General features: G+C 46.8%; 1 protein-coding gene across 2 annotated transcripts in view; it reads left to right on the top strand.

Annotated features, from left to right (window-relative positions):
* Positions 1 to 1,413: 1,413 nt before the first annotated feature.
* The window catches only part of TUT4 (terminal uridylyl transferase 4), a 145,276-nt gene continuing 120,644 nt past the window's right edge, over positions 1,414 to 26,045 (top strand). Inside the window, exons 1-3 of one of the 2 annotated variants that reach the window (XR_012227454.1) lie at positions 1,414 to 1,622; positions 19,620 to 20,212; positions 21,197 to 21,330. Coding sequence is in view for 1 of the 2 variants with exons in the window: in XM_073563741.1 (XP_073419842.1) it covers positions 19,705 to 20,212; positions 21,197 to 21,330 (642 nt within the window). In the remaining variant the exon portion in view is untranslated. The remainder of the gene's footprint in view (positions 1,623 to 19,619; positions 20,213 to 21,196; positions 21,331 to 26,045) is intronic. The other variant, XM_073563741.1, reaches the window with a different exon arrangement.

Genomic DNA, 26,045 nt, shown 5'->3' with positions numbered 1-26,045 from the left:
CCGCAGTCTTCTCTCCCGTTACCCCCGGTCCCCGCAGTCTTCTCTCCCGTATCCCCCGGTCCCCGCATTCTTCTCTCTCGTTACCCCCGGTCCCCGCATTCTTCTCTCTCGTTACCCCCGGTCCCCGCACTCTTGTCTCCCATTACCCCCGGTCCCCGCAGTCTTCTCTCCTGTATCCCCCGGTCCCCGCAGTCTTCTCTCCCGTTACCCCCGGTCCCCGCAGTCTTCTCTCTCGTTACCCCCGGTCCCCGCAGTCTTCTCTCGCGTAACCCCCGGTCCCCGCAGTCTTCTCTCCCGTTACCCCCGGTCCCCGCAGTCTTCTCTCCCGTTACCCCCGGTCCCCGCAGTCTTCTCTCCCGTTACCCCCGGTCCCCGCAGTCTTCTCTCCCGTTACCCCCGGTCCCCGCAGTCTTCTCTCCCGTTACCCCCGGTCCCCGCAGTCTTCTCTCCCGTTACCCCCGGTCCCCGCAGTCTTCTCTTCCGTTACCCCCGGTCCCCGCAGTCTTCTCTCCCGTTACCCCGGTCCCCGCAGTCTTCTCTCCCGTTACCCCCGGTCCCCGCAGTCTTCTCTCCCGTTACCCCCGGTCCCCGCAGTCTTCTCTCCCGTATCCCCCGGTCCCCGCAGTCTTCTCTTCCGTTACCCCCGGTCCCCGCAGTCTTCTCTTCCGTTACCCCCGGTCCCCGCAGTCTTCTCTCCCGTTACCCCGGTCCCCGCAGTCTTCTCTCCCGTTACCCCCGGTCCCCGCAGTCTTCTCTCCCGTTACCCCCGGTCCCCGCAGTCTTCTCTCCCGTTACCCCCGGTCCCCGCAGTCTTCTCTCCCGTTACCCCCGGTCCCCGCAGTCTTCTCTCCCGTTACCCCCGGTCCCCGCAGTCTTCTCTCCCGTTACCCCCGGTCCCCGCAGTCTTCTCTCCCGTTACCCCCGGTCCCTGCAGTCTTCTCTCCCGTTACCCCCGGTCCCCGCAGTCTTCTCTCCCGTTACCCCGGTCCCCGCAGTCTTCTCTCCCGTTACCCCCGGTCCCCGCAGTCTTCTCTTCCGTTACCCCCGGTCCCCGCAGTCTTCTCTTCCGTTACCCCCGGTCCCCGCAGTCTTCTCTTCCGTTACCCCCGGTCCCCGCAGTCTTCTCTTCCGTTACCCCCGGTCCCCGCAGTCTTCTCTTCCGTTACCCCCGGTCCCCGCAGTCTTCTCTTCCGTTACCCCCGGTCCCCGCAGTCTTCTCTTCCGTTACCCCCGGTCCCCGCAGTCTTCTCTCCCGTTACCCCTGGTCCCCGCAGTCTTCTCTCCCGTTACCCCCGGTCTTCTCTCCTGTATCCCATTTCCCCGGTCCCCGCAGTCCTCAGCCTCCTCCTCGGTGTCTGACAGTCTTGTTCTCATGTTCTGAGTTCTTCTGACAGCAGCGCACATCCCCCTCCTCTTCAGTCAGTGACAGTCGCGGCCACGCCCCCGCCCCACAATGCAGTGCGCGCTGGACATGGCGGCGGTGTGAGCTGTGTGTTCGGGGCCTGCACACTGGTAGGAGCCGAACATGGCGCTCCCCTCGCAGCGACCTCAGGAGTAAGGGCCACAGAAGGCGGCGCATCCCTGCCAGGGTCTCCGGGCGTCACTCTGTGCAGTGACCTCAGGTAGGTGACCGCCGCGTCCTTCGGGGTCCGTGGCCTGGACTGTGTGAGGAGAGGGTCGGCCCGGACCTGTGTTATTGTGTCAGGCGTGTGACAGCAGAAGAGAGCGCGGCCTGCAGCGGAGCAGGGGGCGCTCCGAGTGTGGCGGCAGGGGTGTGTCTATGACGTCACCGTGTTTACATTCTTTCTGTGACGTCACTTGTGATGCGAAAGGTGCTGCCTTCAGTTTGCTCTGCACTGCCTGCAATATGCTCTGCACTGCCTGCAATATGCTCTGCGTTGTCTTCAATGTACGCACGCCTCTGTACTATCTACAATGTGCTCCACACCATGCGCTGCCTGCGGTGTGCTCCGCGCTGCCTGCGGTGTGCTCCGCGCTGCCTGCGGTGTGCTCCGCGCTGGCTGCGGTGTGCTCCGCGCTGCCTGAGGTGTGCTCCGCGCTGTCTGCGGTGTACTCCGCGCTGCCTGCGGCGTGCTCCGCGCTGCCTGCGGCGTGCTCCGCGCTGCCTGCGGCGTGCTCCGCGCTGCCTGCGGTGTGCTCCGCGCTGCCTGCGGTGTGCTCCGCGCTGCCTGAGGTGTGCTCCGCGCTGTCTGCGGTGTACTCCGCGCTGCCTGCGGCGTGCTCCGCGCTGTCTGTGGTGTGCTCCTCGCCTGCGGCGTGCTCCGCGCTGTCTGTGGTGTGCTCCTCGCCTGCAGCGTGCTCCGCGCTGTCTGTGGTGTGCTCCTCGCCTGCGGCGTGCTCCGCGCTGTCTGGAGTGTGCTCCGATCTGCTTTTGGTGTGCTCCGCGCTTTCTGCATTGTTCTCCGTGCTTTCTGCATTGTTCTCCGCGCTGTCTGCGGCGTGCTCCGCGCTGTCTGCGGCGTGCTCCGCGCTGTCTGCATTGTGCTCCGCGCTGTCTGCATTGTTCTCCGTGCTGTCTGCATTGTTCTCCGCGCTGTCTGCATTGTTCTCCGCGCTGTCTGCATTGTTCTCCGCGCTGTCTGCATTGTTCTCCGCGCTGTCTGCATTGTTCTCCGCGCTGTCTGCGGCGTGCTCCGCGCTGTCTGCGGCGTGCTCCGCGCTGTCTGCATTGTGCTCCGCGCTGTCTGCATTGTGCTCCGCGCTGTCTGCATTGTGCTCCGCGCTGTCTGCATTGTGCTCCGCGCTGTCTGCATTGTGCTCCGCGCTGTCTGCATTGTGCTCCGCGCTGTCTGCATTGTGCTCCGCGCTGTCTGCATTGTGCTCCGCGCTGTCTGCATTGTTCTCCACGCTGTCTGCGGTGTGCTCCGAGCTGTCTGCATTGTGCTCCGCGCTGTCTGCATTGTTCTCCGCGCTGTCTGTATTGTTCTCCGCGCTGTCTGCGGCGTGCTCTGAGCTGTCTGCATTGTGCTCCGCGCTGTCTGCGGCGTGCTCCGCGCTGTCTGCATTGTGCTCCGCGCTGTCTGCGGCGTGCTCCGAACTGTCTGCATTGTGCTCCGAACTGTCTGCATTGTGCTCCGCGCTGTCTGCGGCGTGCTCCGAATTGTCTGCATTGTTCCCCGCGCTGTCTGCATTGTTCCCCGCGCTGTCTGCATTGTTCCCCGCGCTGTCTGCATTGTTCCCCGCGCTGTCTGCATTGTTCCCCGCGCTGTCTGCATTGTTCCCCGCGCTGTCTGCATTGTTCCCCGCGCTGTCTGCATTGTTCCCCGCGCTGTCTGCATTGTTCCCCGCGCTGTCTGCATTGTTCCCCGCGCTGTCTGCATTGTTCCCCGCGCTGTCTGCATTGTTCCCCGCGCTGTCTGCATTGTTCCCCGAGCTGTCTGCATTGTGCTCCGAGCTGTCTGCATTGTGCTCCGCGCTGTCTGCATTGTGCTCCGCGCTGTCTGCATTGTTCCCCGCGCTGTCTGCATTGTTCCCCGCGCTGTCTGCATTGTTCCCCGCGCTGTCTGCATTGTGCTCCGAGCTGTCTGCATTGTGCTCCGAGCTGTCTGCGGCGCGCTGTCTGCGGTGTGCTCCGCGCTGTCTGCGGTGTGCTCCGCGCTGTCTGCGGTGTGCTCCGCGCTGTCTGCGGTGTGCTCCGCGCTGCCTGCGGCGTGCTCCGCACTGTCTGCATTGTTCCCCACGCTACCTGCGGTGTGCTCCTCGCCTGCGGCATGCTCCGCGCTGTCTACATTGTTCCCTACGCTGCCTGCGGCGTGCTCTGTGCTGTTCTGGTGCAGCACTTGGGCCGTCTTGTGAGCCTCTTGCATGCCATAAGGTAAAGCGGTTACTTTAGAGAGGATTGCACCCCTGACATGTGTTTATTGGCGTGGCGATACCCCTGCTCGACCTCCAACCACGGCTGCAGAGCTCCACATATTGGGATCGCTGGTAGTCCCAGCTGTCGGACCCCCCCAGCGATCAGCAAGCTGTCTCTTTTTGTACTCCTAGGGGATAATGTTTTGTTTTTTTTTTAGAGGTGGAAATACAATTCCAGGAGAAATAACGGATGAATGTCTTGACACAAGAGTTATAAGGAAAGATTTTTCCAGGTCTGATGTATTTTTTTCAGGAGGGGAAATAACCCCCTTAACAACTTAGGGTGGAGGTATGTCCCTGCACATATTGATATTGTCCAATCGATGATGACCCATTACTGACGTAGGAAGACGCTCCCATTTAGGAAAAGGAACAGCTCCACCCAGTTGTCAATTTATTCAGACATCTCCAGGAAAAATAGCCAAGGCACGGCCCAATGCAGAATTACCTCTGTGACCGCAGACAGTGAAGATAGGGTCCCATAGAAGACTGTAATGTAATCATATTCGAGATTGTCGGGTTCATACTAACACATTGGTTTTCTGATCCAAGAGAGGGACGTCTGATTTGTTCTCATCGTCTGTCTTGCACATCCTCATGTTTGCATGTAGTTATGCTTGGTCTTGGTGCTTAGCATCTGTATTGCACTGACACTTTTTTTTTTTTGAATATTGTATATGAACATAACTATTTTCTTCCGTTCCATATTTAGGGTACGTGCACACGCTGCGGAATGCTCTGCAGATTTGGCCATGCGGATCTTGTAAAATCCGCAGGTAAATCTGCACGTCAAAAGACCTGCGGTTTTACCTGCGGATTAGCCTGCCTTTTTGCCCTGCGGTTTTTCATCTCTACAATGGAGGAGATGGCAAACCGCAGCGGAATCCGCAGAAAGAATTGACATGTCAATTCTTTCTGCGGTTTTGAAACTGCGGAAAATTCCGCACCGTCTGCACAGCGGGTTTTTTTCCCATAGGATATTATGCTACTGTACACAGCAGCAAAAACTGCTGCGGATCTGCAGAGGCCAGAACCGCTGCGGATCCGCAGCAGAATCCGCAGCGTGTGCACACAGCCTTAATGTTATTGCACTTGAGCAACATTGCCCTTTATGTGGATGGATCTGATCATTTTTGACTGATTATTCTGTATCATTGGGATCATGGTGGTTATGTAGCTAGTGTCCTTGTCTGTTGTGATGGCATCCTGTAAACATTATGCACATTTGTGTTCTTTTATATTTTTCTAAACTTTTTTTTGTGACAATAAAATTGTTAATATATTCTGAAATCCTCAGCATTTTTTATCGCGTTTTTTTTCCCTCTTCTTGTTTTATGTACATTTAAGTTGATGCTTATGGTTTATGGCTTATGGCATTTTCTATGATTTGCAAGACCCCAATTTTTTGTTCTTAACTTTAATGGAAATTATGTACAGAGCTGGGAATAGCACAGCTCTGTGTAGCCGCTCAGGTCTCATTCACTTCATAAGAAGCTGAGCAGCTTTATCTGTGAATGGCAGCTACAGGCAATGCTCCAGCTACCCTGTAAAGAAGTAACCTATGGGGATGTCTGGTGTTGAACCCCCACCGATCTGATAATGATGACCGGTTCTAATAATGATTAATCATTAGACAAGTCCGGATAATCACCCTGATAAGTCCCCTCCATCCCCCACCTCCTACCTCACACAGGCTCGCACAGATCCTAGAGCTTCACCCCCCCCCCATTTACTGATTAACATTAGATGAACTTTCCTATTAGCCACATTCTATGAGTTTTTTTGCAGGCAATCAATCAAATGTCTCCTCACTATTTGCTGTCTTTTAAATTTTTTTGCAAAACGCTAGCACTGTTGATGAATTAGACAAGTGGGCGTGGTTACGCCCCATCCTGGCTCCACCCATTGTGCCTAGGCTGATTAAAACTGGTGTGAAATCACCAAAAGTTGCAATTATTTTTTTTTGTGCAACTGTGTTGTGACATTTTGCAACTTTTCAAAACTTTTATGACACTTTTCTGCCAGAAAAGCTGTAATGAATGTGGCCCCTAAAATTTCAGGAGAGTTGATAGCCTAGTACAGACCATCTTCGACCTGTCTCATGCAGTCCCTTGAAACGAGCAGTGCTGCGCCTGCTTGACTTCCACTCCATTCAGACGTGGCTGTACGTCCCAGCTGTCGGACCCCCAGCGATGAGCAAGTTATCACGTGTCCTATAGTTATTACAATCTTGAGAAAACTGCCATAAATATTAATATAAAACCACTGGTACAAAACCAGCAGGAAGTGAGAAAAATTCTACTAAACTAGGCGTCTTCACCCCAGGCTCTGCCAGGTTCCTCTCTGCAAAATCTGGTGTCTGCAGCAAACAACATGTCATTGATTTTATCTGACCAAGAGGAGCACAGACCACTCCTCTCAGCTTCACACCTGAATGCACTTTGTAGCACATATATTGCATAGCACAAGTCTGCCAAGACTTTAGTCTGCAGTGTGTATCCTAGAAGTGTGATGATATGAAAATATGAATTAATCCAGAATTGAACCAGAAAGGAACAGAAGTTAACTGGAAAGAGTCACTGTAAACAATGTTTTTGTTTGTTGCCACTCTAACCCCTATAATCCTTCACTTTCTGATAACCCCACTAATCCTTACACGAAGCAAGGAACTGTTCATCTCTTCTTCAATCCTTCCAATCCATCTCGCCTCTTCTGTCTCCATGTCTCCAAACACAGACAGCCCCCTCAAGCCCTCTCCTGCTCCCACCTGCTAACACTCTCTCTGCTCCTCCTCACTGCCGGTGATATCTCTCCAATCCTGGTCCTCCTCACCACATTCCAACAGTCATTTCTACCTCCCATCCACACCCAATCACAACTTTCCGTAACATCTCCAACCTTATACACATTCACCCAGCCCCAGCTTCCCCAGTCCCACTAACAGGAGCTCTGTGGAACGCTCGCTCTGTCTGCAACGAACTTTCTTTCATCCATGATCTTTTTATTACTAACAAACTTTCCTTCCTCGCCATCACTGAAACCTGGCTGACCTCCTATGACACAGCCTCTCCTGCTGCACTCTCATATGGTGGATTCCACCTTTCCCACACCCCCCCCCCCCCCCCCCCCCCCCGCCCCAGCTGCAAGCATGGTGGAGGAGTTGTTTTTCTCCTGTCAGATAACTGCTCCTTCACCCCAATCCCATTGCCGCCCTCCCTTCCTTCGAGGTGCACTCTGTGCGCATCTACTCCCCCTCCAACCTCCAACTAGCTGTCATATACCGCCCTCCAGGGTCAGCCACCACCTTCTTCGACCACTTCACCACCTGGCTACTTCATTTCCTTTCCACTGATATCCCCACTATCATCTTGGGCGACTTCAACATCCCCATTGACACTTCCCTCTCAGCTGCCACTAAACTTCTATCTCTCACTTCCTCCTTCGGCCTCACTCAATGGTCTTCTGCAGCCACTCACAAAGATGGCCACACACTAGACCTCATCTTCACCCGCCTCTGCTCCCTATCTAGCCTCTCTAACTCACCTCACCTCTTCCTCTCTCTGACCACAACTTACTTACATTCTCTTCCCTCTCCTCCTCAGGTCCACAATACCCACCTCGCAGAAATCGTCAATACCTCGATCTACACTCACTGATTGAATCCCTCCTCCCTCTTACTGACATAAGTTCCCTACACAATGCGGATGCCGCTGCCGCTCTATATAACACCACAATAGCCGTAGCTTTGGAATCAGTTGCCCCTCTCAAACATACCAAAGCTCGCAAAATCAACAGACAGCTCTGGCACACTAGTCTGACCAAAGAACTGAGGCGGGCTTCCAGGGCTGCTGAGCGGAGATGGAAAAAATCCCACTCCAATGAGGACTTCATCACATTCAAACAGTCCCTCACTACTTTCAAGGCCACACTCGCTGCAGCAAAACAAACCTACTTCTCATCTCTCATATCCTCCCTGTCTCACAACCCTAAACAGTTATTCAACACCTTCAATTCTCTCCTCCGCCCCCCAGCACCACCTCCCTCTCCACTCATCTCAGCTGAAGACTTTGCCTCATTTTTCAAGGAGAAGATTGATAACATCAGAGACAGTTTTGGTCAACAACCCCCAGTGCCCTTCCTCCTACCTGCCCTGCCCTCCTCCCCCAAAACCAACTTCTCCACCATTACAGAAGATTGACTCTCCACTCTACTCTCAAGATCACATCTCACTACCTGTGCACTTGACTCGATCCCATCCCACTTCATCCCAAACCTCACCGCAGTCTTCATCCCAACCCTAACCCATCTCTTCAACCTATCACTAACAACCGGTTTTTTCCCCCTCAAGCTTTAAACATGCCTCAATCACACCTATCCTCAAAAAGCCCTCTCTTGACCCATCCTCTGTATCTAGCTATCGCCCTATATCACTTCTCCCCTGTGCCTCAAAACTACTGGAACAACACGTCCATCTTGAACTATCCTCCCACCTCTTTTCTTGCTCCCTCCTTGACCACTTGCAAATCCGGCTTCCGGCCCCACCCTCCACTGAAACTGCCCTAACTAAGGTCACCAATGACCTACTAGCCGCCAAGGCCAAGCGACACTACTCAGTCCTCCTCCTCCTGGACCTGTCCTCTGCCTTTGACACAGTGGACCATTCCCTATTACTACAGACCCTCTCATCTCTTGGTATCACAGACTTGGCCCTATCTTGGATTGCGTCATACCTAGCAGACCGGACATTCAGCGTCTCCCATTCGCACACCACCTCCTCACCGCGCCCCCTATCCGTCGGAGTCCCGCAAGGTTCAGTCCTAGGGCCCCTGCTCTTCTCCGTTTACAGCTTCAGCCTCGGACAGCTCATAGAATCTCATGGCTTTCAGTATCATCTCTATGCTGATGACACACAGATCTACATCTCTGGACCAGATATCACCTCCCTACTAAACAGAATCCCTCAATGTCTGTCTGCTATTTCATACTTCTCCGCTAGATTTCTAAAACTTAATATGGACAAAACACAATTAATCATCTTTCGCCCATCTCACGTGACCCCCCCCCCCCCCCCAACGGACTTATCCATTAAAGTAAACGGCTGCCCACTCTCTCCAGTCCCACAAGCTCGCTGCCTCGGGGTTATCCTTGACACTGATCTCTCTTTCAAACCACATATCCAAACCCTTTCCGCTTCCTGCCAACTTCATCTCAAAAATATTTCACGGATCCGTACATTCCTCAACCAAGAATCTGCAAAAACCCTAGTCCATGCCCTCATCATCTCCCACCTTGACTACTGCAACCTCCTGCTCTGTGGCCTCCCCTCTAACACTCTCGCACCCCTCCAATCTATTCTTAACTCTGCTGCCCGACTAATCCACCTGTCCCCCCGCTATTCCCCGGCCTCTCCCCTCTGTCAATCCCTGCCCTGGCTCCCCATTACCCAAAGACTCCAGTTCAAAACTGTAACCATGACATACAAAGCCATCCACAACATGAGTCCTCCGTACATCTGTGACCTAGTCTCCCGGTACTTACCTGCATGAAACCTCCGATCCTCACAAGATCTCCTTCTGTACTCCCCTCTTATCTCCTCTTCCCACAATCGCATACAAGATTTCTCCCGCGCATCCCCTCTACTCTGGAACTCTCTACCACAACATATCAGACTCTCGCCTACCATGGAAACCTTCAAAAAGAACTTGAAGACCTACCTCTTCCGACAAGTCTACAACTTGCAGTAACCACCGATCCACCAAACCGCTGCACGACCAGCTCTACCCTCACCTACTGTATCCTCACCCGTCCCTTTGTAGATTGTGAGCCCTCGCGGGCAGGGTCCTCTCTCCTCTACCAGTCGTGACTTGTATTGTTTAAGATTACTGTACTTGTATGTATTATGTATACCCCACCTCACATGTAAAGCGCCATGGAATAAATGGCGCTATAATAATAAATAATAATAATAATAATCAGCAGCCAAGTGTTTGGGATTGTGTATTCTTCATTACAGAGGAATGTCTGGCAGAGGGGACAAGGCTGTGGTCATAAAACACAATTATGTAATCATAAATTTAAAAAAAAAAAATATATGATTGACTCCAGACTAGTTATGGACTTTACGTGTATTGGCACCATGCAGCCCCTTGACGGTTGGAAGGTCAGTAAAGACTCCATTCGCTCTCGCTCCATATTTACTTTGGTTCAGCCATAAACGTTCTGGTGGCCGTCTGTGAGAGCAGTGGCTGTCGTATTAAAGAGGTTGTCCAGGCAGAATCTATTGATTACTTTTCCTCTGGATGGGTCACATATGGAAATTGTTTCAGACAATGAAGTATTTCTCCCAGAAAATTATTACAATTACACACGTTTTGTTATACACCTGTTTATTTCCTTTGTGTGTATTGAAACAACACAAAAATCTGAATACAAGCAGATATTATTAGGGAACTGGCAGGAGCAGGACAGCCCCCTGATATCGGACTGAATGGAAGGAGATTATCAAGGGGCTGGCAGCAATAAGGATCTCCCTGTAGTACCGCTTTAAGATCTCTCCACAGCTGTTCAATGGAGATTTAGATCTGGACTCATTGCTGACCTTTTCAGAATTTTCCAGTGCTTTGTTTCCATCCATTTCTGGGGGCTTTTTGAAGTATGTTTGGGATAATTTTCCTGCTGGAAGACCCATGACCTAGGACGCAAACCCAGCTTTCTCACCTGATCTTGGGCACTACATTACAGCCCAAAATCCTTTGGCAATCTTCAGATTTCATGATTACATGCACACAATCAAGGCACCCACTGGCAGAAAAATGACCCCAAAACATCTTTGAACCTCAACCATATTTGACTGTAGGTACTATGTTTTTTTATTTTTTTGTAGGCCTCATTCTGTTTTTGGTTAACAGTAGAATGATGTGCTTTATCAAACATCTCTATCTTGGTCTCACCTGTCCACAAGACACTTTCCTAGAAGGATTTTGGCTTAAGGCCCCTTTACATTTAGCGATGCACCAGTGATCCCGACCACGATACAACCCGGTCAGGATCGCTGGTGCATCGCTAAATGGTCGCTAGTGAGCTGCCAAACAGGCAGATCTCACCAGCGATGCGTCGGCAGTCGCACTTACCTTTCAGACGCGGCGATGAAGACATCCTCCCGCCTGTGTCCATGGCTCGCTCGTCGGCGCCAGCAGGAAGCCGACGACGAGAAATGGACCAGGCCGATCTCGCGCGATCAGCGATAACCAGCAGGGGAGCCGGTCGGAGTAAGTATCACATGTAGCGATATTGCTAGCAATATCACAAGTGGTATCACAAAATCGGTGACGCTTTAGCGATATTGCTAGCGATATCGCTATGTGTAAAGCCCCCTTTACTCATGTACATTTTTGCAAACTGCAGTCTTGCTTTTTTATGTCTGTGTGTCAGCAGGGGAGTCCTCCTGGGTCTCCGGCTATAGCACTTCACTTAAATTACACATGTAGACAGATAGTTCGCACTGACACTGATGAACCCTGTGCCTGCAGGTCAGCTTGAATTTCTGTGGAGATTGTTGATCAACTGTTTTGGTTTTCAAATCCTCACACAGTTTTCTTCTGCTCTGTTTGTTCTCCTTTCATAGTTTGGCACAGACAGATACACAATGCAAAGTCAACTTCTCCCCTTTTTATCTGATTTCAGGTGTTAAGGGCATGTCACACTAAGAGATATCGCTAGCAATATCGCTATAACTTGTGACGTTATAGCGATATTGCTTGTGATATCGCTATGTGTGATACTTACCTACAACCCACTCCCCTGCTGGTCATCGCTGATCGCGCGAGAACAGGCTGGACTGTTTCTCGTCGTCAGCTTCCTGCGGCGCTTCCTGCTGTGACGACGAGCGACGCGTGGAGCCGGGCGGGAGGACGCAGGATCGCTTGGTGTGACACAGGTAAGTAGCGTCCCCCGTCCCCAGCGATGTCGCTAGTGAGATCTGCCTGTGTGGCAGCTCACTAGCGACCACTTAGCGATGCACCAGCGATCCTGACCGCGTCATATCGCTGGTGCATCGCTAAGTGGGACAGTACCTTTATTTTCATGTTGTCCACACTTGTTACTTGCCACAAACTAGTCTGAATGAGCATCACATGCTTCAAATAAAGTTGTTTACTCCACTATTTTGGAACGGTGCAAGCAATTTTATCCATCCCATTTTGGGGGGTTTTGTGTGAAATTATTTCCAGTTTGCCTTTTTTTTCTTTTTTTTTTTTGTGTGTGGTGTTCCAATACACACAAAAGTGAATACAAATGTTTTGTTATATACATTTAATGTGTGTGCACCATTATGGTAGCCTCTAACAGCTAGAATTGTGGCTACAGAGAAAATGTAGTATTGACAAAATAAGAGGAAAAAGGTCCAGCTTCACAAAAAGTCTGATTTAATGTGTTAAAATGTAATCCAGAAAAACGAAAAGATCACATGAGTAACATATAGGCAACGCGTTTCGAACAATAGCTTGTTCTTTTTCAAAGCTACTTTCTATGAGTCTTACTACAATTTATACCCGTTACACCCAATAAGATCAAATACAAATCACATGGTGTGTGAAAAGAAAAAAAAAAGGGGAAGAAGGAAGAAAAAATATAAAAAGAAAAGGAAAACCCAAAATACAAAAAGAGGCAAACAAAACCAACAATAACGATAATACAAAATTGCATATAAATATATACATATATTAATCATTAATAATGGAACATAATCCCTTTTCTATCATTTAGTCCATTAGGAAAACATGTATTCAAATAAAATATCCAGTACGCTTCACGTGTCATGAGACATTTTTTAGAGTCTCCACCTCTCACATTTTGCGTCAATCGTTCAATGCCAGTAACTTGAAAAAATTCAATACTTCTTTGATGCTGAGAGATGAAGTGTCTGGATGCAGAAGAAGATTGATCGATTTACACCGGAAGGAGACAAGATATCGGTTATATGCTTAGATATGCGGATTTTAAGCCTACGAGACGTGCAGCCCACATATTTTAGATTACATTTCAAGCATGTGATTAAATAAATTACATTTTTACTGTTACAATTAATGTGTTGTTTTATTTTATGTTCCTTTAAATTAGCACTATCACAAACGAAATGTGCGATATTCGAATGTGCACACGTTCTACATTTATGTGTACCACAGTGGTAAAAACCGCAATAGTGTAACCAGGTATGCACTCCAGTTTTAGAGCCAAAAAAAACTTGGTGACAACATATCAGACAGGGTGTGTTGGCTTTTTTTTTTTTGCTACCACCTGACAACCATTGGACAGAATGTTAGATAAAATATCGTCCTCAAATAAAATTGGTAAATGTTTTAAAAAAGAGAGATTTAATGGTGCTAAACTGAGGACTATATTGAAAAGAGCAAACAATTTCATCATGATTTTTATTATCATTATTGTGTGCTCTAGGCGCTGACATATCACGCCGGTTCTTTTTATGCACAATTTTTTTTAGCTCTATCAAGACACCAATTAGAATAACCTGTCTTCCTGAGTTTGTCACAACATAAATCAATTTCCTTTTTCAAAACTTTATCATCATTGCGGTTTCAGGTGATTCTAGTAAGCTCACCCACAGGTACCGATATGACAGTATGACCAGGGTGGCTGCTGGAAGCACGCAATATACTCTTACCAGAAAGTGGTTTGCAAAATGTAGGTGTGCTGATTACAGCACCTTCAACACCTTTTAATGTTAAGTCCAAAAATGAAATCATATGCGGTCAGTCATATGCGGATATATTTTTTCTTCTCCCCCTTTTTTTCTTTTCACACACCATGTGATTTGTATTTGATCTTATTGGGTGTAATGGGTATAAATTTTAGTAACACTCATAGGAAATAGCTTTGGAAAAGATCAAGCTATTGTTCGAAACGCGTTGCCTATATGTTACTCATGTGATCATTTAGTTTTTCTGGATTACATTTTAACACAATAAATCGGACTTTTTGTGAAGCTGGACCTTTTTCCTCTTATTTTGTCTTGACTATTACGTGATGACTGCTTCCCACAACACATGCCTACAGCTGAGCTGGCTTTATTCCTTTTTTCTTTCAAAATGTAGTATCACATGGCAAGTATTCAGAAGAACTGTGGCCAGAGCGACTATCCAATCTAGCTCGTGGAGGGTGCCCAAAAAGAAGAGATGTCGCTCTTGGCATTCATAAGAAAGTATTCTGCCACCTCTGTCTGCCTAGCAATTGTCAAACAACAAGTCCTGCATTCATTTTATGCAAACTATTAAAGGGAATCTGTCACCCTATTTTTCGCCTATCAGCTGCGGCCCCTGCCATCAGGGGCTTATTTACAGCATTCTGTAATGCTGTAGATAAGCCCCCGATGTAACCTGAAAGATAAGAAAAAGGAGTTAGATTATACTCACCCAGGGGCGGTCCGGGTCTTGTTCGGGTCCGGAGGGAGTCGCGGTCCGGTCCAGCGCCTCCCATCTTGCAGAGATGATGTCCTCTTCATTCCTGCTCGTCGCGTCTCCGGCGCAGGCGTACTGCTCTGCCCTATAGAGAGCAGAGTACTGCAGTACGCAAGCGCCGGACCTCTGCCGGAGCCGCGGCGGGCAGGAATGAAGAGGACGTCATTGCTGCAAGATGGGAGGCGCCGGACCGGACCACGACTACCTCCGGACCTGGACCGCCCCTGGGTGGGTATAATCTAACTCGTTTTTCTTCTCTTTCAGTTTACATCGGGGGCTTATCTACAGTATTACAGAATGCTGTAGATAAGCCCCTGATGGCGGTGGCCGCAGCTGATAGGTGAAAAATAGGTGACAGATTCCCTTTAAGGGAAAAAAGCAAAGTACAATACACGTGGTTGGGGGGGTCTGCCCTATAGGTTACAGAATTGCTTCAGAATTTGTGAAATCTTTTGTAAATTTGCGAAAAAAAATAAAATTGAAGCTGAAAAAAAAACTGTGCCGTGCAAAGCATAATCTGTCCGTGAATATAAGTAGAATTTTTTCCATGAAGAAAGGCCTGAAGGTAAGATTCCGGAAGCTCGGTGGTTTCACATCGTCTGCAGTTTGTAGAGTTGAGTTTCATTTCTGTCACATGAGTTGTCACCAGCTGATAGAGGAGGCTGTGTGTGTGTCACAGTGTTTTTCCACCCTGGTCCTCTGCAACGACGGCTGTTAAATCACAAAGTTATTGTACGTTTTTAATTTAATTTTCAGCTTTTTTTTTATTTTAGTTAACTTTCTTACAAATCCATAGAGTATCCGAGGAAGGTGCGGAATCTGCACCGAAACACAATGCTATCTGAGCATGTTAATTAAAGGTTTTAATCTACAAGAAGCGATCACGCCAGTTTATTTTGTCAGCGCCCGACTTTGTCTCTTTAGGTTATATATGCACACAGAAATAAAATCCGCAGCCGTACAATCTGCATTGTATTGTGCAGATTTTGTTGTGAAAACGTTTCTAGATCAGCAGCGACTGAATTTCTTCTGTAGATGAGATTACGTAAAATCTCATCCTCAATGCTTACTCGTTATGCAGCCGATTTTCGGCACGGAAATCACATTTGGAACATACAGTGGGTACGGAAAGTATTCAGACCCCTTTACAATTTTCACTCATGTTTCATTGCAGCTATTTGATAAATTCAAAAAAGTTCATTTTTTTTCTCATTACTGTAATGTACACTCTGCACCCCATCTTGACTGAAAAAACAGAAATGTAGAAATTTTTGCAAATTTATTAAAAAAATAAAAAACTAAATATCACATGGTCATAAGTATTCAGACCCTTTGCTCACTGTTGAGTAGAATCACCTTTTGAACTAGTACAGCCATGAGTCTTCTTGGGAATGAGGCAACAAGTTTTTCACACCTGGATTTGGGGATCCTCTGACATTCTTCCTTGCAGATCCTCTCCAGTTCCGTCAGGTTGGATGGTGAACGTTGGTGGACAGCCATTTTCAGGTCTCTCCAGAGATGCTCTGTTGGGTTTAGGTCAGGGCTCTAGCTGGGCCAGTCAAGAATGGTCATAGAGTTGTTCTGAAGCCACTCCTTTGTTATTTTAGCTGTGTGCTTAGGGTCATTGTCTTGTTGAAAGGTGAACCTACAGCCAAGTCTGAGGTCCAGAGCACTCTGGAAGAGGTTTTCATCCAGGATATCTCTGTACTTGGCCGCATTCATGTTTCCTTCAATTGCAACCAGTCATCCTGTCCCTGCAGCTGAAAAACATCCCTATAGCTTGATGCTGCCACCACCATGTTTGACTGTTGGGATTGTATTGGGCAGGTGATGAGCAGTGACTGGTATTCTCCACACAAACCGCTTAGCATTTCCCTCTCTCACCAAGGCTCTTCTCCCACGATTGCTCAGTTTGGCTGGATGGCCAGGTCTAGGAAGACTTCTGGTGGTCCCAAACTTCTTCCATTTAAGGATTATGGAGGCCACTGTGCTCTTAGGAACCTTGAGTACTGCAGAAATTCTTCTGTAACCTTGGCCAGATCTGTGCCTTGCCACAAGTCTGTCTCTGAGCTCCTCGGCCAGTTCCTTTGACCTCGCGATTCTCATTTGGTCTGACATGCACTGTGAACTGTGAGGTCTTATACAGACAGGTGTGCACCTTTACCAATCAAGTCCTATCAGTTTAATTAAACACAACTGGACTCCAATGAAGGAGTAGAACCATCTCAAGGAGGATCACAAGGAAAAGGACAACATGTGACTTAAATATGAGTGCCTGAGCAAAGGGTTTGAATACTTATGACCATGTGATATTTCAGCTTTTCTTTTTTAATATATTAGCAAAAATTTCTACAAATTTTTTTCAGTGAAGATGGGGTGCGCAGTGTACAATAATGAGGAAAAAAAATTAAATTTATCAAATGGCTGCAATGAAACAGAGTGAAAAATTTAAAGGAGTCTGAATACTGGATACTTGTCTCCCCCCCCAAAAAAAAAAAAAAGACAGTTTTGTGTTGCCCTCCAATGTGCCAGTCATTAAATCTTTCTCTCAGACGCCATATGCAAATCAGTCTGGAAGTGCACTGTGGGTGTGTCAGTTTAATTGGACTACTTTTTCCACTAAAGTAAATCTGTGAGCAGGTTTGTGCCTCCTAATCTGAGAGCAGCATAATGTAGAGACAGAGACCCTGATTCCAGCATTGTGTCATTTACTGGGGTAGCAAAAACCTGGTGACAGGTTCCCTTTAAATAAGGTTCTGTCTCTCTACAGGTGTGCAAGTTGTAGCGCCATCACTTTTGATGAGCACGTGAGTGGCCCTAGTTGACGCCAGATAGCCCTTTTAAATCACAGTATATTGGAGTAGATTTTGGCACATTTTTTACGTGGCGCAGTCGTCTTAATAACTTTGGCGCATATTTTTTTCAGAAATTGAAATCTACACCTAATATGAATTGTAATACACCTCACCAATAAATCCTTACACATGGTATTATTGAGCAGTGTTTGTTTATTAATGTGTCTAGGGGGTGTCCCAACTCTTTCCCCTACAGCGAATGTTGGTGCAGAGAATTGGGCATGTTGAATCCCAACATGCCTCATCCTTTAAGGCTGGGGCTACATGATGACTTTAGCTGTTACCCAAGTTGCGCAGGCAAAGATTGTTAAATTATGCTGCATAATGTAAGTGTATGGGGACCCAATTGCCTGTTTGTTACGCAATCCCTGCATGTGTTGTGGCTGTTGAACAGCCACGAGACATGCAGCCGCAGGGTCCTAACATATTATTCGAGCACGCCGAGGTCACTTGGTTAGGACATGAGCATGCTCAGATAACACCTTATCCTAGAATGTACGCTCATCACTAATGTACATACCAAGGTGCATCTCACAAAATTAGAATATCATCAAAAAGGTAGTTTATTTCAGTTCTTTCACACAAAAAATGAAACTCATATAGAGCCATTACACACAGAGTGATCTATTTCACGTGTTTATTTCTGTTAATGTTGATGATTATGGCTTACAGCCAATGAAAACCCAAAAGTCATTATCTCAGTAAATTAGAATACTTTATAACATCAGCTTGAAAAATAATTTTAAAGTCCGAAATGTTGGCCAACTGAAATGTATGTTCAGTAAATGCACTCAATACTTGGTCGGGGCTCCTTTTGCATCAATTACTGCATCAATGCAGCGTGGCATGGAGGCGATCAGCCTGTGGCACTGCTGAGGGGTTATGGAAGCCCAGGTTGCTTTGATAGCAGCCTTCAGCTCGTCTGCATTGTTGGGTTTGGTGTCGCTCATCTTCCTCTTGACAATACCCCTTAGATTCTCTATGGGGTTAAGGTCAGGTGAGTTTGCTGCCAATCAAGCACAGGGATACTGTTGTTTGTAAACCAGGTATTGGTACTTTTGGCAGTGTGCACAGGTGCCAAGTCCTGCTGGAGAATGACATTTCCATCTCCAATAAGTTTGTCGGCAGAGGGAAGAATGAAGTGCTCTAAAATTTCCTGGTAGACGGCTGCGCTGACTTTGGTCTTGATAAAACACAGATGACATGACTCCCCAAACCATTATTGATTGTGGATACTTCACACTAGACCTTGGAAATCAAGGTCCCAGAGTCTGGAGGAAGAGTGGAGAGGCCACAATCCAAGCTGCTGGAGGTCTAGTGTGATGTTTCCACAATTAGTGATGGTTTGTCCCGGGGAGCCATGTCATCTGCTGGTGTAGGTCCACTGTGTTTTATGAAAACCTTTCAGTAGGCCAACATTTCGAATTTTAAAATAATTTTTTCAAGCTGGTGTTATAAAGTATTCTAATTTATTGAGATGATGACTTTTGAGTTTTCATTGGCTATTAGCCATAATAATCATCAACAGTAAGGGTATGTGCACACGTATGCAGAAAATTCCTGACTGAAAACCGGACTTCTTCCCTGAAAACGCGTGTTTTTTAATGCGTTTTTTTCCGGAGCGTCCCCAGTCTCATAGAAAATAGTTATAATTGCGGATTTTTCTGCGAAATTAATGAGCATGCTGCCTTTTTTACTGCGATGCATTTTTTCGCGGAAAAAAAAAACGCATCAATATGCACAAAAAGTGCAGAATTCGTTAAAATGAATGGGATGCTTCTTGTAAGTGTTTTTTAAGCGTTTTTGCTGGTAAAAACGCTTAAACGCGGAAAAAACACGTGTGCACACACCCAAACAGAAATAAACACATGAAATAGATCACTCTGTAATGACTCTATATGAGTTTCACTTTTTGTATTGAAGAACTGAAATAAATTACCGTAACTTTTTGATACAGGAAAGATGTATATCTTTGTACCGTGTTAGCCAGTAGATAGAAGAATATATAGAATTGAGCGTCCTCAGTGGTTGATACCTTTTTAATGGATAACTGAAAAGATGGTAACACATTGCAAGCTTTCGAGACTACGCAGGTCTCTTCATCAGGCTAGACAAATATGTTATCCTTCAGATTTTGTATTAGTTAGCCTGACAAAGAGACCTGCGTAGTCTCGAAAGCTGCAATTTGTTACCATCTTTTCAGTTAGCCATTAAAATGTATCAACCACTGAGGACTCTCAATTCTAAATATTCTCGTAACTTTTTGATGATATTCTAATGTTGTGAGATGCACCTGTATATTCTGAAGTGTAAGCTCTTTTTTTGGTGAAGAATTAAAGCTTTCCATTGCTTTGCTTAATCGTGATTGATATGATTGGGTCATGATAATGTAAATTGATTGATCTCCTGTCTTCAGGCAGAGCATCAGTGCCCTCATCTGACGTGGAGGTCTGAAACCCCTGCAGTGAGTTATCCAATGGTGTGAGAATAATTGTGGAATAATGGATGGTCTCTCCAAACCTGTGAACCATGAGTCAAGGAAACCACTAGCCCGCACTGGCCGCGTGCGTGTGTTCAACAACCAGAAGCATAAGCATCGGGGGGATGGTAAACCAGTGAGAGATAATGATGGAAACTCTACAATTATTGTGAAGAAGGGTAAATCGGCAGAGCCCTGTGGGGTGATCGTGGACGATGCACAGATCTGTAAAGAGAACTCAACTAATTGCACTAGTAAGACAGGAGACTTGGGACCGGGCCTCCAAGACTTGGGTCACACAAGAGCTAAGAGGTCATCTCCTCTGCTAGCAGGAAGCTGTAAATCATCCCGAGCAAACAAGCAAGAGCAAAGCGGTCCAAAATCCAAAGATGCTGGAGACGCCATTGGGATTCGGGACACTGCTCGTCCCAAGGGCTCTTCAGAAACTAATGCAGAACGTGCCCGCTCAGAGACTGTACATCAGAGGTCACCTGGAGATCCGCAGACATCCGCTGCAGTAAACCCACCAGGTGAGCGTGCCAGAACTTACTTGCACATTTGGGGAGAGGTGACAACATCCAGCTCAATGTAATTAGTGCAGAATGTGGACTGTTCCCTTTGGATGGGGCTTTGTCTGCAGAAGTACACTGCCCCCAGTCTACCAGCTTCCTGCTTGCTGGGGAGCAGTGTGCTCCTGCATGAGTTACAGTTTGGACCAGTGGATTGTCATGCCGCTGGCCTGAACTGTGTGCTCTTCAATGCTTGAAGCACAGGACGCTTTGCTTCTGTGACACCAGAGAAGACAAAGCTGGCTGGATCCAACTTCAGACGGTGCTTACAAGTGGAATTTGGCGGATCAATTCATGAGACTCCGGTCCATCAGTCAGGTCGGTAGTCTCTTATCTTCTCAGATCCCTGGCACAGCCATGGATCCCTGAAGGTAAGATCACATTCGCTTAGGATTAGCAGATGTAAGTAGCCACTATAGTAACCCCACACGCATTAGATAAAAGTCAACCAACCTTCTAGCTAGTATATGGACCTCCTGACTCCCCTTAACCCCCTACAGAAGATGTCCCCGACAGGTGATGTCGCGGAAGAGGAGGTTCAGCTGTTGGAATTTCAACACTTGATCCTTTTGTTCTCCAGGATTCTGGCGACTCTCAAAGAGTAAATGAGTGGTTAAATGAACGTTCCTGTGTATGGGGAACTAGGGAGAGATAGCTGTCATCTGGACAATAGTTTGGATGACAGCTGTCTATGTTATATGACCAGATCTACCCTCTGACTCGTCCCTTCTCCTCAGGCAGAGCATCATTAGTGGTGTTCAGGATGTTCAGGCGTAACAACCAGTCGGCCCCCTTTATGAGTTCGGGGGTCATGACTGCTTGGATGTTTTTTTTTTTTGGCCAACATCAGGATTATTTACCGTGCTTGGATACTTTACATCTCCTTACATCTCCTTACTAAGACCATTTTGCTAACCCTTTTCTCTGATTTTGGTAAATTTACAGAGAACGGTCCTACCACAGAGCCGGCGACATCAGACAGGACATCTACAGAGGACGACAACCTAGCAGACCAAGAACTGGGCCTGAAACAAGCAGAAGAGCGGCTGGAGAGGGATTATATCCACCGCTTGGAGAAGGTATCGCATCTCATTTACTGTAGTGTCTACACAACAATTGTGAACTCTTGGCTGGCTGACAGCTATGTTATTATTGCAAACTTCTGCATGCAGACGAATGCTCTGCTCAGCCGGATAGTCATGTTGTCCTCTATGGGGAAAGAGGAGATAGGTGCCACATGACCTTCCTGATGTATGTATGCAGCTATGTGCCCAGACTGGTATTAAAGCATAACGTGTATGGCCAGCAATACACAAAAGAAGGTTTTAAGAGTGTAATGGGAACTCATTTAAACACTGCAGAACTTTTCGTTTTCAGAGCATTTTTTTTTTTTTTTTTTACTCTAATATCAGTGAATTGCTTTGTTTGAAAGATTTTAGCAGCTTTGGACAATCCCTATAATGCAGCAACCCCCAGCTGTAACCTTTAAGGAAACCTGGCAGTAAGTTTTTAATTTCCCTGCATTACACAATGCTCATTCATATCAATGGGTTGCCTGTGTAATAAAGGGCAGGTCTTCTAGAGTAGGGCTGCTTTTACCCTTGCCGTGTTTTTGCGGGTCGTTTTTGTTACCTCCAATAGATTTCTATGGGGCCACAAAAACGGCCCGCAAAAATACATCGTATGGCCATGAGGGCCGTATATACGGCCGTGAAAAGATATCGAGCTTGCTCGTTATTTTTCACGGCTCATGGGCACGGCATCCATTTAAAACAATGGTACCGCAAAAACAATGGTAGCTTATTTTTGCGGTACACCGTATTTGCGGATCGCCGTTCTTTCCCTGCAATTTGTTACAACAGGGAAAAACGGCAATCCGAGAAGGTTTTTTTGCAGCCCGATTTTGCAGGAGACCGCAAAAATCACAGCAATACGGCCCGTAAAAACGGGCCTAAAAAAAAAACGTGTAAAAGTAGCCTAAGAAACACTTTTGATTGTTTCTAAGGTCCTTTTGCATGTTGTTCGGCGTTAGTTAAAGTGGGTAAATCATCAGGAAATTACCTATTGTTTAATTCAGGATTTTTGTGTTAGATGTATAAATTTTGCATTTTTTTTTTCTTTCATTATATTACGATCTTTACTAAGACAAAAAAAACAAAACTATTTGTAATCTCGCAATTTTCACACCGGCCACAGGGGCTTTTTTTTAGACTCTAACTTCCTGTTCATTCGGGTAGAGTTTTCATCAGGTTCATTATTATCAGAGGCAGAGGATTACAGTGACAGGTAACGCCTCTACACACAGCTGAAGAATAGGGTGGCCTAATGGCCTCAGTGACCATTGTGAAAAGGTCATTTTCTGAGGACACATTCCCTTTATGTTCCCCATGCACATTAGATAGAAGGATCGTTAAGCCTACAGCTATCTCACCCTTGGCCTAGGACGCAAACTATTTTGAACCAAAAGAAAACAACCCTCTAAAATATACCTTTTATTAATTCTAAAAAAAAGCATCAGTCTCTATAGACACATCCTGAGGGGATCAACACAAGGTCATTAGAATTGGTCAGCATTCGCAATAGAAACATCTAGGGAAAAGAGGCTAATTCTCCATTCCCTTACCTCTGCCAGTGGAGGTTGGCACCCTAAGTGAAATCGCTGTGGTGCCCCCGCTCCTCGTTGGCTTGCCCTAACTGACCCTGATAGGGATCCCTTAAAAAAAAAAAAAAAAAAAAAAGCACCACCAACACCCGTTTAAAGTGCTTAAGTGCTATACCAAAATTTCCTGAAACCTGACGCTATATGTAGCAGTGTGAGTATGTACTGAGTACAGTAATACAGATAGATACGTATGTGCTCGCATAGTATACTGTATACTAGATGAATCTCTCTTTGATAGGCTTACACTGTGGCGATTAAACATGTGATGGATAATTCAGATGTCCTAATCACAAATGTGACCACACAATAGTAGGTTTGCTTGACTTATCCATGTGTGTGACCCTCTCTTTAATATGCAATAGCACCAGTTTTTAGGTATAACATGAGGGGGGTTGTAAACCCCTAGTATATTATGATAGTATACATCAGGTAGAGATATATAGTGAGCCAAGTCACAATTGGCGCATATGAAAAATTATCATCCAGCCCCTCACACAACCTATATCAATGCATATATCATATATTTTGGACTATAAGACGCACCGGGTTATAAGACGCACCTAGGTTTTAGAGAAGGAAATTAGTAAAAAATGTGGTTAATTCTGCACTTAATATTCCCTATCCTGGTAAATATGGTTCCCTCATCCGAATCCTGGTAGGAATGGTCTCCCTCATCCTTATCCTGGCAGGAATGATCGCCCTCATCCCTATCCTGGTATGCAGGACCCCATCCTTAACCTGGTAAGATTGTCCCCCATCTCAGTCCTGGTATGCATAGTCCCATCCTTATCCTGGTATGCATGGCCTCATCCCAGTCCTGATATGATTGTCCCTATCCTTATCCTGGTATGATTGGCCCCATCCCAGTCCTGGTATACATGGTCCCATCTTTATCTTGGTATGATTGGTCCCATCCTAAGTCTGGTTTGATTGGCCCCATCCCGTTGCTGATATGCATGGTCCCTTCCTTATCCTGGTATGACTGACCCATCCTGGTCCTGGTATGACTGGCCCCATCCCAGTTCTGGTATGCATGGTCCCTTCCCGTTCCTGGTATGCGTGGTCCCATTATTATCCTGGTATGATTGGCCCCCATCCCGGTCCTTGTGTGCATGGTCTCATCCTTATCTTGGTATGATTGGCCCGATCCCAATCCTGGTATGCATGGTCCCAGAAAGATTTAAAAAAAAAAAAAAAAAAACCAAGCCATTACACTTAACCTTCCTTCACTCCCTCGCAGTGTCCTGCTCCGGTGCCAGCAACTGCTCAATACTGGTAAGCAGGGCATGGCAGGGACGTCATGTGCTGCTTACAAGCAGAGTACAGCATCTGAAATACTCACCGGGACTGTTCATCGCAGAGAGCAGCTAGTGTTCATTGCTCTTCAGTAGAGCGCAGTGTCTGCCAGAGCCTTCCTGCTGCTATGCGAAGATAGTCCCAGGTTCTAGTTATATATCTTCCAATTTAGTCAGTAAATCAGTCATGTCTCTGATATGTGAAGGTAGGGCTGTCACAAAAGGGCGGAGAATTTTATCTAGGTAAACATTCGAGTTTTGGCTCAAGGCATCTATTGCTGACGCAATTGGGCGCCCTTTTAGAGGGGTGAAGCCTTTATGCTCCTTAGGTAGTGAATAGAAGGTTGCCAGAGTGGGGTATTTTGGAAGCATATAATCGAATTTGTTTTCGAGATGAGATGATTACTTAGTACTTTGCTCAGAATGTTTTCAAGGGCAGTCTGATATTGGGGTGTGGGATCCCTTCTCAGAACTTCATAGGTGGTAGTGTCTGACAGAATCACTGAACACATTTTGAGTTATTTCTCAACATCCATAATTATTACATTTCTCCCCTTTGTCTGAAGGTTTTATAATGATATTATGATTCTTTTCCAGGGAATGTAATGCTTCCATTTGGTCTCTCGCCATATTAGGGGCCAGTGATCTAAAGGCCCCTTTAAATTTAGCGATGCACCAGCGATCCCAACCACGATACGACCCGGTCAGGATCGCTGGTGCATCGCTAAATGGTCGCTAGTGAGCTGGCAAACAGGCAGATCTCACTAGCGATGCGGTCGGCGGTCGCACTTACCTTTCAGACGCAGCGAGGGTGTCCGTCTTCCGCCCGCGTCCACGCGTCGCTCGTCGGCGCCAGCAGGAAGCCGACGACGAGAAATGGACCAGGCCAATCTCGCGTGATCAGCGATAGCCAGCGGGGGAGCCGGTCGGAGGTAAGTATCACATGTAGCGATATGGCTAGCAATATCGCTGCTGCATCACAAAATCGGTGACGCTTTAGCGATATTGCTAGTGATATCGCTATGTGTAAAAGCCCCTTTAGTCTAGGGTTAATCTTTTTAATCTCATTTGTTACTATTTTTTGAGAAAATGTCTATACTGTTGCACTCACCAGATGGAAGCATTCAAGTGCTTTTTAACCTGAGTTCTGAGAGGGGACCCTCACCGATCCCTTTACTGCCTTCTTCAGATAATTTAGAAAATTAGGAAGGGGAAAGGGAAATTTGTGCTCACCAAAATAGTCCTGTAAGCCGGTCGTGCCTAGGGATCAAATGGCTGACCACCATGTGTTGCAAACATGAAGAGAGAAGGAAGATCCGGCACTGGAGACTTAATAAAATCCACGATAAGTTTTATTCACATAATTTCATGATAAAACCATAAAGGGGAAAACAGACTCCCACGCCTGACGCGTTTCGAATTTTATACCAGGTTCTTCCTCAGAGACATGAAACAAAACAGTTCACAAAATGATTATAAACATTCCTAATCAGCAGAGGGACTCCACACATGTGTATAATCAAAGAGGCAGACAACTAAGCCCTCAAATCACTGGTGGAGTCACTCCCTTGCAAGAAGAAAGAAAAAAAAAAAGGAAAAGACCAATACAACAATGGACAAGACATAGAATAAATAAAAACATGTGCAATACACACGTATAAATGCATAAATACATAGCAACTATCAAATGACAAACAGAAAAAGAAAAAAAAAAAAATCCAGTCTTATCGCAGATATTGGCTGGTGGACATAGGTGTGTTCCAAAGAGAGCTTAAAATTTGAGTCATTTTTTGTCCCCCTCATTGTATTTGTCTGATTGCACTAAACCTACGTGGTT

The sequence above is a fragment of the Dendrobates tinctorius genome, unplaced genomic scaffold (assembly GCF_039654945.1).
Source record: "Dendrobates tinctorius isolate UK_male_01 unplaced genomic scaffold, ASM3965494v1 ptg000396l, whole genome shotgun sequence".
Lineage (NCBI taxonomy): Eukaryota > Metazoa > Chordata > Amphibia > Anura > Dendrobatidae > Dendrobates > Dendrobates tinctorius.
Note: the sequence above shows the minus strand (reverse complement) of the source record. Positions and strands in the feature narration are given on the sequence as shown.